Genomic DNA, 14,773 nt, shown 5'->3' with positions numbered 1-14,773 from the left:
ATGGGTGAATCTACAGGTCATTATGTTACCTGAAATGAAACAGTCACATTCAGATAGGTGCCACACCATTTCACATAAGTGAAATTTAAAGAGTAGGTTTCCTAGAAGTGCAAAGTGGAATGGTGGCCAGAAGAGAGCGCTAGATCTCCTGAAGCCTGTCATTGTGAGCAGCCCCACCTGGGTGCTGAGAACCAAACAGGCCCTCTGCAAGAGCCCTGAGCACTCTTAGTCACCGAGCCAACAGCAGCATTTCATGTTTTTAGGAAAATTAGAGATCATGCTCTGGAATTTACTTTTATATATTTTACTCCTTTCTAGGTCACCTGCAATGGCAGGGGGAATTTTTGCTATAGACAGACATTATTTTAATGAACTCGGACAGTATGACAAGGAAATGGATCTTTGGGGAGGAGAAAATGTGGAACTTTCACTAAGAGTAAGTCGGGCTCCTTTCTGTTTTGTTCTGTTGTTTCCCCCACATAGTTATGTTTGTTAGAGGAGAGCTGATGTTTCATTTTGTTGTGTGCCTTCTGAGCCAGAGTGCTTATCTAAGCTCTGGCCCTGAGTAAGAGTGCAATCTGACTTTCCATCTGGTTATACTGTTTCCTCCATGAGCATGCAGAACTGTTGTGGTGACACATACAAGGGCACATAACAGATGATGGGGTCCCAGGAAACACTTGATGGGACATTAAAGCCGAAACTATGTGGGTTCTCTAATTGCCTTGATAGTTATATCCCCGCCCTTTTTTGCTTTGGATTTTACTTTCTCTCCTACTTCCCTTCCCTCCCTCCCACCTTCCCACCGTCTCTTCCTTCTTTCTTCCCGATAGCTGCTCATTTTATCACTGTATGCATGAAGAGGCCAGAGGTCACTCTCAGGTTCCATTCCTCGGGTCTCATCTGCCTTCTCATTTTTTGAAGAAGTCTCTCACTAGCCTAGAACTTTCTGGTTAGGCTGTTCCACCAAGCCCTAGGAATCCTCCCATCTCTGCCTTCTCAGCATTGGGATCACACATGTGCAACACCACATCCAGGTTCTTCTTTTTAAAAGTGGGTTCTGGAGATCATACTTGTGTGGCAAGCACCTTAAAGACTGAACCCTCTCACCAGACCTATCTTATTCTTTATTCGTTTTTGTCCTTTTCAGCACAGACTTCACAGGCTTACTGTGTATATACAGGTATCTCAGCAATGTCTTCTCCTTCAAGCTCCCACTTGGAATCACCTTTCACATTTGTTAATTCATTACCCCCACCCCATTCATGCATTCCCTTCTGACCTAGGTAGTATTTTATAATACCCAGGCCCCTGGCTCTTTTTATTATATTTGGTTGGTGAACCCTTGTTTTATTACATTGCTAATCTAAGAATATTGCCCAATAAATTTTCCTTTCTTAGGACTTAACTATAAGCACATTCTGTATCTTAGAGTAGAATTACTTTTGTGAAGGTATGTGTATTGCAAAGCAAGAATAGGGGCCATTGAATGTTTCTGTGGGTAAAAGTGCCTGCTGCCAGCTGCCAAGTCTGAGGATCTAAGCTAATACCAGGGAACCCCACAGGGAAAGGAAAGAACCAACTTCAAAAAGTTATCCTCTAACCCCTTCATTTGAGCTGGACCATCCACCATATGTGCGTGTGGACATGCACATGAACAGCTGTGCACAGTCTCTCTCTCAATAAAATTTAAAATGTAATGAAAGGAAAATGTGTCCCATTTCTGGTCCTACCATCCTCACAGACAGTAAATGACACCTAACTTCTTGTTCAAATGAATGAATTATTCCTGGCCCAATATTTCCAATGATGCTATTCCCAGTAACTGCTTTGAATCTCTGAAGTATGCTTGACTCTCTTTTTTTCCTTTCTGTTTTTTTTTGTAAACAAGCATGTAAATTAGTAACTAGTTTAAGTACTCTCTTGACACTAACAATTGAAAACAACAACAACAACAAAAAATTTAAACGGGGCATGTATCACCATGCCTTTAATCTCAGTACTCAAGAGGCAGAGGCAGGCGGATTTCTGTGTGTTTAAGTTTTGCCTGTTCAACAGAGTGAGTTCCAGGACAGCTAGGTCTACACAGAGAAACTCTTGTCCTGAAAGACTTAAACAACAAGCAAATGAACAAAAAAAAAAAAAAAAAAAAAAAAAAAAAACCCTAAAAGATCATGCCTCAAAATGGCTGCTGCGGCAGACACATATCTGATGATACAAAGAAGTCTGCAGTCAGCTGGAGACTACCTCTTGAGGGATCAATCCAAGTTCAATTTGATTCATCTTCCCAGTCAAGCTATGCCACAGGCCAAACATTCAGAAGACAGTGTCCCCCTCCTTTTTCATTTATGAAGCAAAGTTCACTAGGGACCTTAGGACCATATTAGTTGTTTTTCCCATCCAATGACAAAACACCTGACTACTCAAGGAAAGCAACCTAGGAATGGTTCATTTGGGCTCACAGTTTGAGAACACTGGTCCATCATGGTGGGGAAGAATTTGTAGGGCTGGTCACATTGTAGCCATACTCAGAAAGCAGAGAGATGAAAGCTGTTACTTGGCACACTTTCTTTTTTTCTATGCTGTCCAGGAATGGTGCTGCTCACTGTTAGTGGGGGTCTTCCTACCTTGGTGAGGCCAATTTAGAAACTCCCCCAACAGACATGCCTGCATTTGTCTCCTGGCCAGTTATAGACCCTGCCAAGTTCACAACCAAATTAACTATCACAAGGACACAGGACAGTGCTACAATACAGCAGCACACAGTGTAGCTTCTGATGCCATGGCCTTCCATCTATCAGGGTACCAGTTATCTCCAGTTGTTTAACTTTACTTTTGATAAACACAGTGGAGAAACACAGAGTACTCTATGGTCGTATAGAAGGGGAACTGAAACTTTTTGTTTTTGTTTTTTTGAGGTGTCATCCACAACCCTCCTGAAGTAGTAGCACTTAAAATGTGAAGGACTAATCTTTGTGGTTTATTGGACAGGTTTTTGTGTCCAACTCACACTGCTGAAAAAAGTTTACAGACATTAATTCACTTAATCCCCACAGCCTATAGGGTAGGTACTGCCTTCATCTTTTTCTTTTAATGAGAAAACAAAGACACAGAGAACTTAATTCCCAAGTTCACAAAAACAGTAAGTACCATGCTCCAAATCCACTGCTACCTGCCTCTCACAGAACCTCCTTTTCCCGTCTTGGGTCCCTGCCAGTACATCTCTACTGTCTCTCTTTCGGTTATGGCACATGTGTGGGAGAAGCTGCCAATAACCCGAGTTTGCTTTGATTGCTAAGTTCATTGGTTGCCGTGGATCATGGAGAGAAATAGTTCACTGGATAGCCATGCAGTTATGCTTCACACCCAGCCTGAACGGTTCCCATAACCAGCTTCAGATTCTTGCGGCTTAACAATTCTGGATGGCATCCAACAGGCCTTGAACACCTAAAGTCATAACTTGCCTATTTTCCAGTACCTGTTCTCCATCCTGGCATCCCTCCATACTGCCAATGTGTGGTACTCCAAAACTGAGACCTTGACTTCTGCTTTTAAGGATGAACACCTAGGGAATCCCATTTCCTGGTCTCACCTTCAACTAAGTTTCTCTCTGTGCAGCTCTGTCTGTCCTGAAACTCACTCTGCAGACCAGGCTGGCCTTGAACTCAGAGATCCACCTGCCTCTGCCTCCCAAGTGCTGGGATTAAATGTGGGCATCACCTTGGCCCAGTTTAACTGTACCTCTTTAGATATAGATGCCAGCTTAAATCCTGCTCAAGATCATTAAGTCCACTGGATGATCTGATATGAAAACAAACAAACCATGTATTTACTATAGAGTTCTCATATGTTGACATGATGGAAGCTTCAGCAGATTTCCAACACTTTCCTCCTATGTGGACCATCTATCCTCTGAGTCAGTGGGTTACTCATCTTGTGTCATCTGCTCAGAATTTTAATTGCTAAGGATATTAGGAATTAGTCAGCTATTACCTTAGTATCAGTTCCACAGTTATGCTGTGTAACTAAGTACCTCAATGATTAATGGTGTAAAATAGTAACAACATACCTTTCTCTTGTTTATGTCCACAGTGGCTGGGGTGACTCAGCTGAGGCAGACTGGGTTGGGCTTTAGTTTCTGGTTTTAGTTGAGGTCTGGCATTAGATCCACAAGCAGCTGCCATATGGAACATGTTCTTCTCACATTGAATGGCAGGAAGATAAGTCACCTGGCATACTCCACTTTCTGTAGTCATGATGTTGGCTGATATTCTCTTGGCCAAAGCCTGTGAAACACAAGTCCAGAATCAGTGTGTCCTCAGACCCAAGATGAGAGAAGGGGAGTGAGCAAATGCTTACTGACCAGAATTTGAACCAGTCACTCTGGCTTTGTGTGTGTTTGTGTAATGAAACTAAGTCAATGTACATTGGATGTAAATGGAGCCCATGTCAGGCAAGCAGTGGTACCTTGTGTATCAGTTAATTTTTGTCAGTGATCTTAACTTACGTGTGTGTGTGTGGGGGGGGGAACCTGCCTCAAAGCACAGTATCTTAAAACCACGAGCAGTTATTATTCCCCTCAAGTTTTGGTGTTATTACAATAGTGCAGGTCTTGGCTAGAATATCTGATTTCTACAAATATTGCTGCCTCTGTGTTCATCTGGAGCCCATCCAGAATGTCTTCTGCCATGTGATTGCCTCATATGGATCAATGAGAACCACTTGGCCATTTGTCTGGCAGGCTGGCCCAGGCTCACTGTTACTGAGGAGGCCACAATGTTCTCAAAAGTTACAAGAGGGGTCAAGATCTAGGAAGCTGCAAGCACTTTTCAAGCATCATGCATTCTGGGAAAGCACTCTTCCAACTGGTCTCATCTCTAGTCCTGCTTGTTTACTCTAGATCTGTTCTTAAAGGAGGCACATCCATCTGGGTATATCCTCTCCTATGCTCATTGTCTAAACAGGGATGGCCACAACTCTTCCTCTAGCTTCTAGTTTACAATCCTGTTATTAGTGGGGTATGTACATATATACATGCATAAAGGGGATCTGTGATCAGCCTAGTGATATGGCTCACTAGGTAGAGTGTTTCCCTAGCATGCACAGAGTCCCGGGTTCAATCCCAACCACACATAAAACCAGGTATAGTGGCACACACATGTCTTGTAATCCCTGTACTTCAGGCAGGAGGATCAGAAGTCCAAATTCTTCCTCAGCTACATAGCGAGTTTAAGGCCAGCCTTGGTATTATCTCAAAATAACAACAAACTAAAACAGAAGAATAAACAAGCAGCTTTCTGGGACCTACGGATATTGGGCTAAAATCTACTGCTTTTCTTCAACTTGTTTACTGACAAACATTTTGAAATTTCAAGTTTTATTCCCAACTTTTTTTATAAGCTGACTTCTGTTACTGTTCTTCTATATACTGTGCATATACTTATAGTCCCTTGAAACCAATGAACATCTCAAATAAACAAACAAATAGAAAAGGAGCTGGACTCAGCAGTAAGAGCACTGGTTGCTCTTCCAGAAGACCTGGATGCAAGTCCAGTTCCAGGGGTTTGATGACCTTTTCTGGCCTTTGCAGACACCACACACATAACACATACGTTACACGGATATATATGAAGACAAAATACTCATACAAAGAATAATTTATAAGATGGAAAAATTAGTATTCATGAATTATAAAACTGTTAAACACATTAACAATGTAACAGCTTTTCAAATTTCCTTAGTTTTTCTTTTAAAAATAGACTGAAACATAGATCACTTCTGTCTGTCAGCTTTTGCTGTATGATGAAGCATAGAACAGAAGTCTACATCAACAACTTTTAGGTCACAATTTTCAATGAAAATGAGAGCCAGACAAGACACAGGCAGTAAACCATTGCATAAACTGAGGCCAGAGAACAACCTACAAGAGTCAGTTCCCGCCCTCCTCTTTGGGGTCCTAGGATCAAACTCAGATGGTCAGGCTTGGTAGCAGGCACTTCTACTCACTAAACCATCTTGCCAACAGCCCCTTTATGTTATCATTTACAGTGACGAAATGGAATCTCCTAAAATTTCCAAAAAAGACTTTTAGTTTTTGATGTGTATGTATAAGTGTATATACATACACACTGTGAGGTGCCCTCCTCTATCATGCTTCACCTTTATTCCTTTGTGACAGCTCTCTCTCTGAATCTGAAGTTCACTATTTTTCTGTTAGGCTGGCATCCACTAAGCCTCCTGTCTTCGTCTCCCAACCTCTCCCAACCAGCAGGTGTGTGCAGTCATGCCCAGCTTTTTGCAGGAGTCCAACTCAGATCCTTGTTCTTACAGGAAATTGTTTTTAACCCATTGATCTGTGTGTCTAGCCCAAGGTCTTTAAAACAGTTTTACATAACTCACATGAAGACAGTAAGCTATTTTAATGTATATTTTTGTATGGCCACACACATATTTAAATTCTATTGACTAACCACTGGTATTAGGGTGTATATTTTCCTATATTTGACAATTTTCAATGACCATATCTTGCTTTCGTGCAGTGAATGAAGTTATTACAATATGTTCTGTGAAGTATTTTACATATAAACTACAAGTAACTGAACCAAGTCAGAACTTGTCTTTCTCTTAGTATTGCTTACACATGCAACAGGAAAGAAAGAGAATCATTTGCCTTCAGAACTCAAGTTCTCAGGCTAGACTTCCCAAATTTGAATCTGAGCTCGGCCACTCAATTGTTCCACATCATTGGGCAAACTTCTTAAATTTTATGTGATTTTTAAAAAATCTGTAAATGGGGGAGGGGTGGTCATAGCACCCATACACTGATGAGCTTATGAACTGTATTACATAAATTTAAATAAATGGAATACATCTTAGAGATTGGAACTAGCAGTGTAGCTCAGCTGGTAGAATGCTTGCCTAGTATGAACAAAGCCCTGGACTGAACGCCAACATGGTATAAAACAAGTGTAGTGGTGCCCACGGCAATCTCAGCACTATGGAGGCAGAGACAGGAGGATCAGAAACTCAATGTCATTCCCAGAGGGAGGGTTGAGGTCAACCCAGGCTACACATCTGTGTGTGTGTGTGTGTGTGTGTGTGTGTGTGTGTGTGTTCTAAAGCAGCTCCCAATTACTAGTAAAATAATTGATTATGGTCTTGTATAGATTTGGATGTGTGGAGGTCAACTCTTTATAATTCCTTGCTCTCGGGTTGGACATATCAGTAAGATACAGAATTTCAATAATGCTGCACTCAAGAAAGCCTTGTCATGGAACTTACTTCGAGTGGTTCACACCTGGTTGGATGAATACAAGGTGAGTGGCACCTCTAATTGGGGAGATCAGGTTCTGGGCTGTACTCAAAAGACTCTGCCATCTTTTCAGATCCAAACTGTATTCTTTCCTGGTTTTTGTAAATCAATGGAGCCCCTTCAATTTCTCACCCACTCATCACCAGTCCTGCTCTCAACTGGTTAGCCCTAAGTAGCTGTTGTTTCAACTTATTTTTATGTTTGAATTTTAAGAAAATTCAAGTTTCTCAGAAGTAAATCAACCTGCAGAACCTTTCCTTAAAACCATATCTATTTATTTCCTGGGGAAGTACTCTTCCCCTCACTGCTGATTTCTTCAGATTTTCCTATCAAGCCACTATCAGTTTCCTGGGAGATGTGGCTAGTGTAGGTCCTGTGAATTCCTTTTCTATCAACAGTCAAAGATTTCTTTTTGAAAGCTTTGCCCCTTGATTTATATATGTTCCCAAGGGTTATACCCTGTTCTCCAAGAATGAATCTCTGTCCAGATCCCATGCATAAAGAAATAAGGACAGGCCTCCTCTAAGACAAATGCACAATGTATCTCTGATAGTATCAGGTCTTCATCTATGTTTCTTTCCTAGTTTGTTTTTTCTGTTGCTGTGATAAAACAGTGACCAAAAGTAATGTGGAAAGATTTATTTCCCTTATACTTCCACATCATAGACCATTATCTAGAGATATCAAGGCAGGAACTCAAGCAGAGACCACAGAGGAAAATTGCTCCCTGGCTTCTTCTCCAAGACTTCTTACATGCTTTCTTATACAACTCAGGACCACCTGCCCAGGGATGGCACCACCCACAGTAGGCTGGACCTTCCTATAACAGTACTCAAGAAAATGCCCCACATGTCATTCTGATGGAGGCCATTCCTGTTTGGAGTCTCTCTTCTCAGGTGACTCCAGTTTGTGTTATGGTGACCAAAAAAAAAAAAAAAAAAAAAAAAAAAAAAAAAAAGAAAGAAAGAAAGAAAGAAAGAAAGGAAAAGGCAGTTTCTATAGTTCAATCTTTTTAATTACGAAAGTAAAAATAAGATTTCTTTTATAATCAGGGCACTGTTGGGGAATTCCTGCTGAGGCAGAGGATTGCAAGCTCAAGCCTGCCAAGGCAACTTAGTAAGACTGTCTCAAAAACAGAGTAGAATAATGGAGCTAAATAGATGGATGAGAGGTTAAGAGTATTGACTGCTCTAGTAGAAGACCTGACTGAGTTCAGTTCTCAGTATTCATATCCAGGTAGCTCACAGCCATGGTTACGTCAAGTTCCAGGGAATATGTCCTCACTTCTGGTCTCTGCAGGCACTTGAACTCCGTTATACATACCTCCACAAAGACACATACACATAATTAAAATAAATGTCCTAGCATGGTGGTACACCTTTAATCTAGCACTCAAGAGCAGAGGTAGATATCTGTGCATTCAAGGCCAACTGGAGCTACAAAATGAGAACCCTGTCTTAGAAAAAGAAAAATCTTTAAAAGCAAGGAAAAAAGAATATAATGGATATATGTGATTTATTTAGAAGCTATAGTTCTATACAGCACTGCAAACCCATAAGCTATAGATACATATACAACCACCATTATACTGGTTTACATAGTGAGTCCTAGGCCTCCTAGGGCTACACAATTGAAATCCTCTTTCCAAAAAAAGGTGGATGGCTCAGTGCCATTCATCAGGGTTCTCTGAAGGAACTGAACTGATAGTGCACTTATAGAATTTATTAGAATGACTTACAGGTTGTGGTCTAGCTAGTCCAACATTGACTGTCTACTAACAGAAGGTCCAAGAATCTAGTAGCTGTTCATTCCACTAGGCTGGATGTCTCAGCTGGTCGTCAGTACATGCTAGAATCTGAAGAAGTAGGCTCTAGTGCCAGTAAAGGAATGGACTTGCCAACAAGAGCACATTTCAAGCTTTCTTCTTCCATGTCCTTTATATAGGATGCCGGGGACTGGAGAGAAGGCTCAGCCGTTAAAGGCTAGGCTCACAACCAACAATATATAGGCTGCTGGCAGAAGGCATAGCCCAGATTAAAGGTCTTCCCACCTCAGATCTTATTTAAAATGGCATCTTCTCACCTCAAAAAACCTGGATTAAAAGTGGGTCTTCCTACTTCAAACAATTTAAGAAAAAAAAATCCCTCACAGGTGAATCCAGTCACTTGGGTTTTATAGTGATTTCCAGATGTTGTCAAGTTGACAACTAAGAATAGCCACTACAGTGGTTAAAAGCATTTGTTGCTCTTGCAGAGGACTTGAGATCAAGCACCACATGGTAGCTTGTCTCTGCAGGCATCAGGTATATATGTTGGTGCACAGACATATGTGCAGGCAAAACATCCATATATATAGGGTAAATTTAAAAATGAATCACAGCAAGAAAATAATAAAAGGGCATAATTAAGACAGCTCTGGGCTGCCAGTCATGTTCACCTCTTAAACAGGGTTGCTGGAGCTGATGTGTTGATAATTATACAAGTTAAACACTTAGGATTTATGTCCTTTTGCATTTTTATTATATTGTCTTTAATGAATATCATTAGTTTATTTGAGACCAGGTATTGCTATATAGCCCAGCTTTCCTAGTATCTACAGTGTAGGATAGGCTAGTCTTGAATTTATAGTAATCCTTCAGACTCAGCCTCTTAAATGCTGGGATTACAAGTGGTGCCAACATGGCCAGAATTTAAAAAGTTAAGGGTAAAACATACTTATTTTAAAAATTCATATGGTCTTCAAGAATACAAAATTAACACTCTGGGGGCCAGACAGATGCTAGCAGATGGTGTGTTCTTATAGAAAACCATTATCCATATGGGGTGGGCTAAAACTGCTTGTAAGTCCAGCTCCAGGGGATTAAAATCTCCACAGGAACTTGAATACATGGCATGTGATGTGATCAAAGACACACATGTACACTTATAGAGATAAAGATCAAGGGGCTGGAAAGATGGCTCAGTAGTAAAGAGCACTCACTGCTCTTCTAAGTACCCATGAGGTGGCTCACATCCTAATTCCAGCTCCAGGGGAATCAGTGTCCTCAGCCTCTGAGGGCACCTCTAGCCTCCTATAAGCACATAGTACACATATATACATTCAATGTACACACATAAAATAAATAAATCATTAAAAAATAAAAAATTAATAAAACAAACAGCCTATTGTTCCCAAAGTAATCACTGAATTATTCCTTGTGGTTGCTGCTTAACACATATATACATTAGAAGATACTTGTTTCTTTTCTTTTGTTTTTTTATTTGTTTGTTTTGTTTTTGGAGACAGGGTTTCTCTGTGTAGCTTTAAAGCTTGACCTGGAACTTACTCTGTAGATCAGGCTGGCCACAAACTCACAGAGATCCACCTGCTCTGCCTTCCAAGTGCTGGGATTAAAGGTGTGTGCCACCACCTCCCAGCTTACTTCTTTCTTTTCTTTCTTTCTTTCTTTTTTTTTTTTTTTTTTTTTTTTTTTTTTTTTTTGGTGACAGGGTTTCTCTATGTAGTACAATTTGGCCTTGAACTTGTGATCCTGCTACCTCAGTCTCCCCAGCACTGTGCCACAAGTCCCAGGTTCATTCACGTGACTATATCACACAGTGTTTTATCCTTAAGCCTTTGCATTGATTCCAGTATTTTAAAAACACATTTACAAATTAATACGGAAAATGAACAAATTTCAAGTATCTTTCTTCTTTAAAAAGATTTATTTTTATCTTATGTCTATGGGTGTTATGCCTGCATGAATGTCTGTGTATCATTTATGCTCCTGGTGGGCAGAAGAGGGCAACAGATCACCTGGAACTGGAGTTATAGGTGGTGGTGAACCTCCATGTGAGTGCTGGGAATTGAACCTGTGTCCTCTGCAGTAGTTGCAATCTCTAAAATTCCAAATATCTTTCTTCTGAAGAGTCCCTTTGAATGGAGGACTGGGCCTACCAGAACTGATTGCACTGAAATCAGTTTATTTTGATTGTTGGTTTCTATTATTTATTTTATGCTCAACACTGAAATGGACATCTTCATATATATCTTTGTTTATATTTGTACAACTATATCCTTGGAATAAATATCAAGACAGAGTTTCTGTGGGTGAGCTAACCCATTATAAGTACTGATGGGCAACATCCAAACTCCCTCACTGTCTATGTAGTGATCTACATTTGTCATTGCAGATATATAAAAAGGTCTCCATGTATTAGATATAATATAAATATTAAAATAATATTTTCAAATTATGTATTTATTTTACACTTATTCATTTATTTTATGTGTGAGCATACCTGCATGTGTGCCATAGTGTACATGTGGAAGTCAGAAGACAACTTAGGAGTCAGTTCTCCTCTACCATATGAGTGCCTGGAGACTGAACTCCAGTCATAAGGCTGAGTAGCAAGTGCCTTTTCCCATTTAGCCATTTCACTAGCCCCAAACTAGCCTTTTTATGAGAGATCTTGAATTAATTTTTGTTGTGCTGATGATCCCTTTCCCACATACCTATGAATTCTAGTCATGGATCTAAGCAGTTGAATTGAACACTATAATTACTGAGTGACTAAGTTTCATAAAGGATATACTGGCAAAAAGTTAACTTAAAAACATATAATGTGAACCAAGTGTGATAATCACACTTGTAATGCCAGCACATGAGAGGCTGAAGTAGAAGACTAATGAATTTGAGAAAGTTTTTGGTGTAGGCTGAGATCATATCTAAAAAGTTATAAAACCAACAGACTGTATGAAACTACATGTTGAAAAATTTGATGAGTGGTGTGGTACAATAAAAGGCTTTGCAATGGAGAAATGTTTCCCAATGAACCCAGGCCTTCATTCCTCCAAGCTGATGGCATCACCCCTTGCCTTTAACAATCCACCCTGGGAAGCAGGTGGCAAAAGCTTACAATACTAAAGAATCCTCAAGAAAAATCCAACATAGCATGCACATAACACACTTATTTGGAGAAGCAAACCCCTCTCCCATTTAACAATGTTGCTATCCTAATGTGGCAGCGCTGGAAATACACAGATGAAAATGCAAGGGTTCTGAATTCAGAGAGCCCTGGTCTATGTAAGAACGCATCTTTGCCTCTTTTTTCCTTTCCTTTTCTTTTCTTTTTTTCTTTTTAAGAAAAAGTTTCTTTATGTAACTGCCCTGAAACTCCCTTTGTTGACCAGACTGGTCTCGAACTCACAGAGACCCACCTGCCTCTGCCTCCAAGTGCTGGGACTCAAGTTGTATGCCATCACCACCTGGCTTGTAGAATGCCTCTTTACCATGGGAACAAGGAGTTTGGCACTCATCCTTACCACTTATTTCAGAATACATTAAACAAACAAACAAACAAACAAACAAAAACCCAACAGAGACTGGGGATGGAGCTCAGTTGTCCAAACACTTACCTAGCATGCATAAAGCATGGGTTCCATCCCCAACGTGTCATACACTGGGCATGGTGGCACACACCTATAATCCTAGCATTCTGGGCATAGATATGGGTTATAAGTTCAAGGCTAGCCTCTACTGTATAATGGGTTCAAGGATACAAGAGACCCTGTCTTGAAAAACAATTAAAAACAAACAAACAAACAAAAAAACAATTAAAAACTAAACAGCTGTGGGGCAGGAAACGATCAATGCACACTTAACACTACACACCACCTACTTTCTCATAGGCTTTGCTCACATCGTAGGCACTCAGTCTTCATAGCGACCTCATGAAGACACTTGCCCACAGTCATAGGAAACTGACAGCAAAGCCAGGAATGAACCCTAAGCTGTTTAGCTGAGAGTCCTTTTGATTTTGTTACACCAGACCTATTCTGGAAGCATGGGGATATTGATGGAGATCAGGAAATAAGGAGCTTAGTCTTTGAGTGTAGGAGAAGAAAACACTGGATGGGACACTGTGACTTTGGGTGTCCTAAGAGTAAGTCTACTGTGTTAGTCATAATGGTGTTGTGGATACAATGGCGATGTACTGGTATCAAGGCTGAAGTCTAAATGTTTTCATTCCCTGCACAGAGGTGTTATGTGTCACTATTCCTGAGGAGATATTAAAATCTACTCAACCAAGATAGGGAACCAATGACAGATAATAGTATGTGTATCTCTGTGAGTTCGAGACCAACCTGGTCTACAGATTTGAGTTCCAAGACAGGCTCCAAAGCTACACAGAGAAACCCTGTCTGGAAAACAAAAACAAACAAAAAACTCCAACCAAACAAAAAAGGATGTGTATCACCAAAGTCCAACTTGGTGAACAAATTAGTTTTATTGGGGTTACTTATAGGAATATAGGTGAGGGGTTACTTATAAGAGCAGAAATGATTTAAAGATAACTGAATCACCAAAAAGCTCACCCCCTGGGCCTGGAGAAATAACTCAGTAGTTAAGAGCCCTTGCTGTCCTTCCAGAAGTCCTAACTTAATTTACCAGCACCCACACCAGGCAGCTCATTCCCTATAGTGCCAGGGAATATGACACCTTTGTCTGACCTCATACTGACATACATATATACACAAAAATTAATTTTAATGAGATCCATGCGAGCATGGGTGATAGCTTGTGAAAGCATGCTGAATAGCCTTCAGGGAGCTCAAACTGTTGAAGAGTGTCTTTTCTAGGGAGTTCAGAGACTTTTTCAGGCAGGTCAGCAGTTTGCTGTTCTCTCCTTCCAGGAAGCTTGGCTGATCTCTGCTTCTTCCAGCTTCTCAGCTGGTTTGAGCCTCTCCTAGGAAGCTCAGTCTTTATACACATATCATACATACGTACGTACATACATACTATACACACACAACACACACACAACACACACACACACACACACACACACACACACACACACACCCATGCTTGAGGATGAAGAGGCCTGGTGTATCTGGTCATTTTCAGGGATTTCCGGAAGGCATTGAATTGTTTACTTCATGGGTTTAATGTGCCTTTACTTCCCCTTAGAACGTTCTGTTGTCTTATATTCTTTTAAAAACTTAGCTTAATATCACCTCCCCTTTAACATCCTATGTTATACCAGGCTTTCCTAGAAGATGGAAGGTTTGAATCTCACAGAAAACTGCTGCACAAGAGGAAAGGGCATTTTTATTTCCAATGATGAAAACATATCTTGATGTTTGCTATCATGACCTGATTACCAAAGGTTTTTTGTTTGTTTGTTTAATAAAATGACTCTGTTTTCATTTAGGATAATTTTTTTCTTCAAAGACCTTCTTTGAAATACGTATCCTATGGAAACATTACTGAGCGTGTTGAATTAAGGAAACGACTGGGTTGCAAGTCATTCCAGTGGTATTTGGATAATATCTTTCCAGAGTTGGAGCCATTTATACGTACTGATGAAAAGGAATGGAATCACTTTCATTAATAAAGGGTGAAGAAGTTCCCTAGTTCTTCAACACACTGGTACCATAGGACAAGTTTGGAGCACCATGGAATTATGTGAAATGCAA

General features: G+C 40.4%; 1 protein-coding gene across 1 annotated transcript in view; it reads left to right on the top strand.

Moving 5' to 3' along the window:
- Positions 1 to 14,773, top strand: part of Galntl5 (polypeptide N-acetylgalactosaminyltransferase like 5) — a 31,736-nt gene extending 16,963 nt beyond the window's left edge. The window contains exons 6-8 of the mRNA XM_051203244.1: positions 319 to 436; positions 7,167 to 7,316; positions 14,509 to 14,773. Coding sequence (XP_051059201.1) covers positions 319 to 436; positions 7,167 to 7,316; positions 14,509 to 14,688 — 448 coding nt within the window. The 3' untranslated portion in view covers positions 14,689 to 14,773. The remainder of the gene's footprint in view (positions 1 to 318; positions 437 to 7,166; positions 7,317 to 14,508) is intronic.

Source organism: Phodopus roborovskii, unplaced genomic scaffold, assembly GCF_943737965.1.
Source record: "Phodopus roborovskii unplaced genomic scaffold, PHOROB, whole genome shotgun sequence".
Classification (NCBI taxonomy): Eukaryota; Metazoa; Chordata; class Mammalia; order Rodentia; family Cricetidae; genus Phodopus; species Phodopus roborovskii.
The sequence above is the reverse complement of the archived record's forward strand: the minus strand, read 5'-3'. Positions and strand labels throughout refer to the sequence as shown.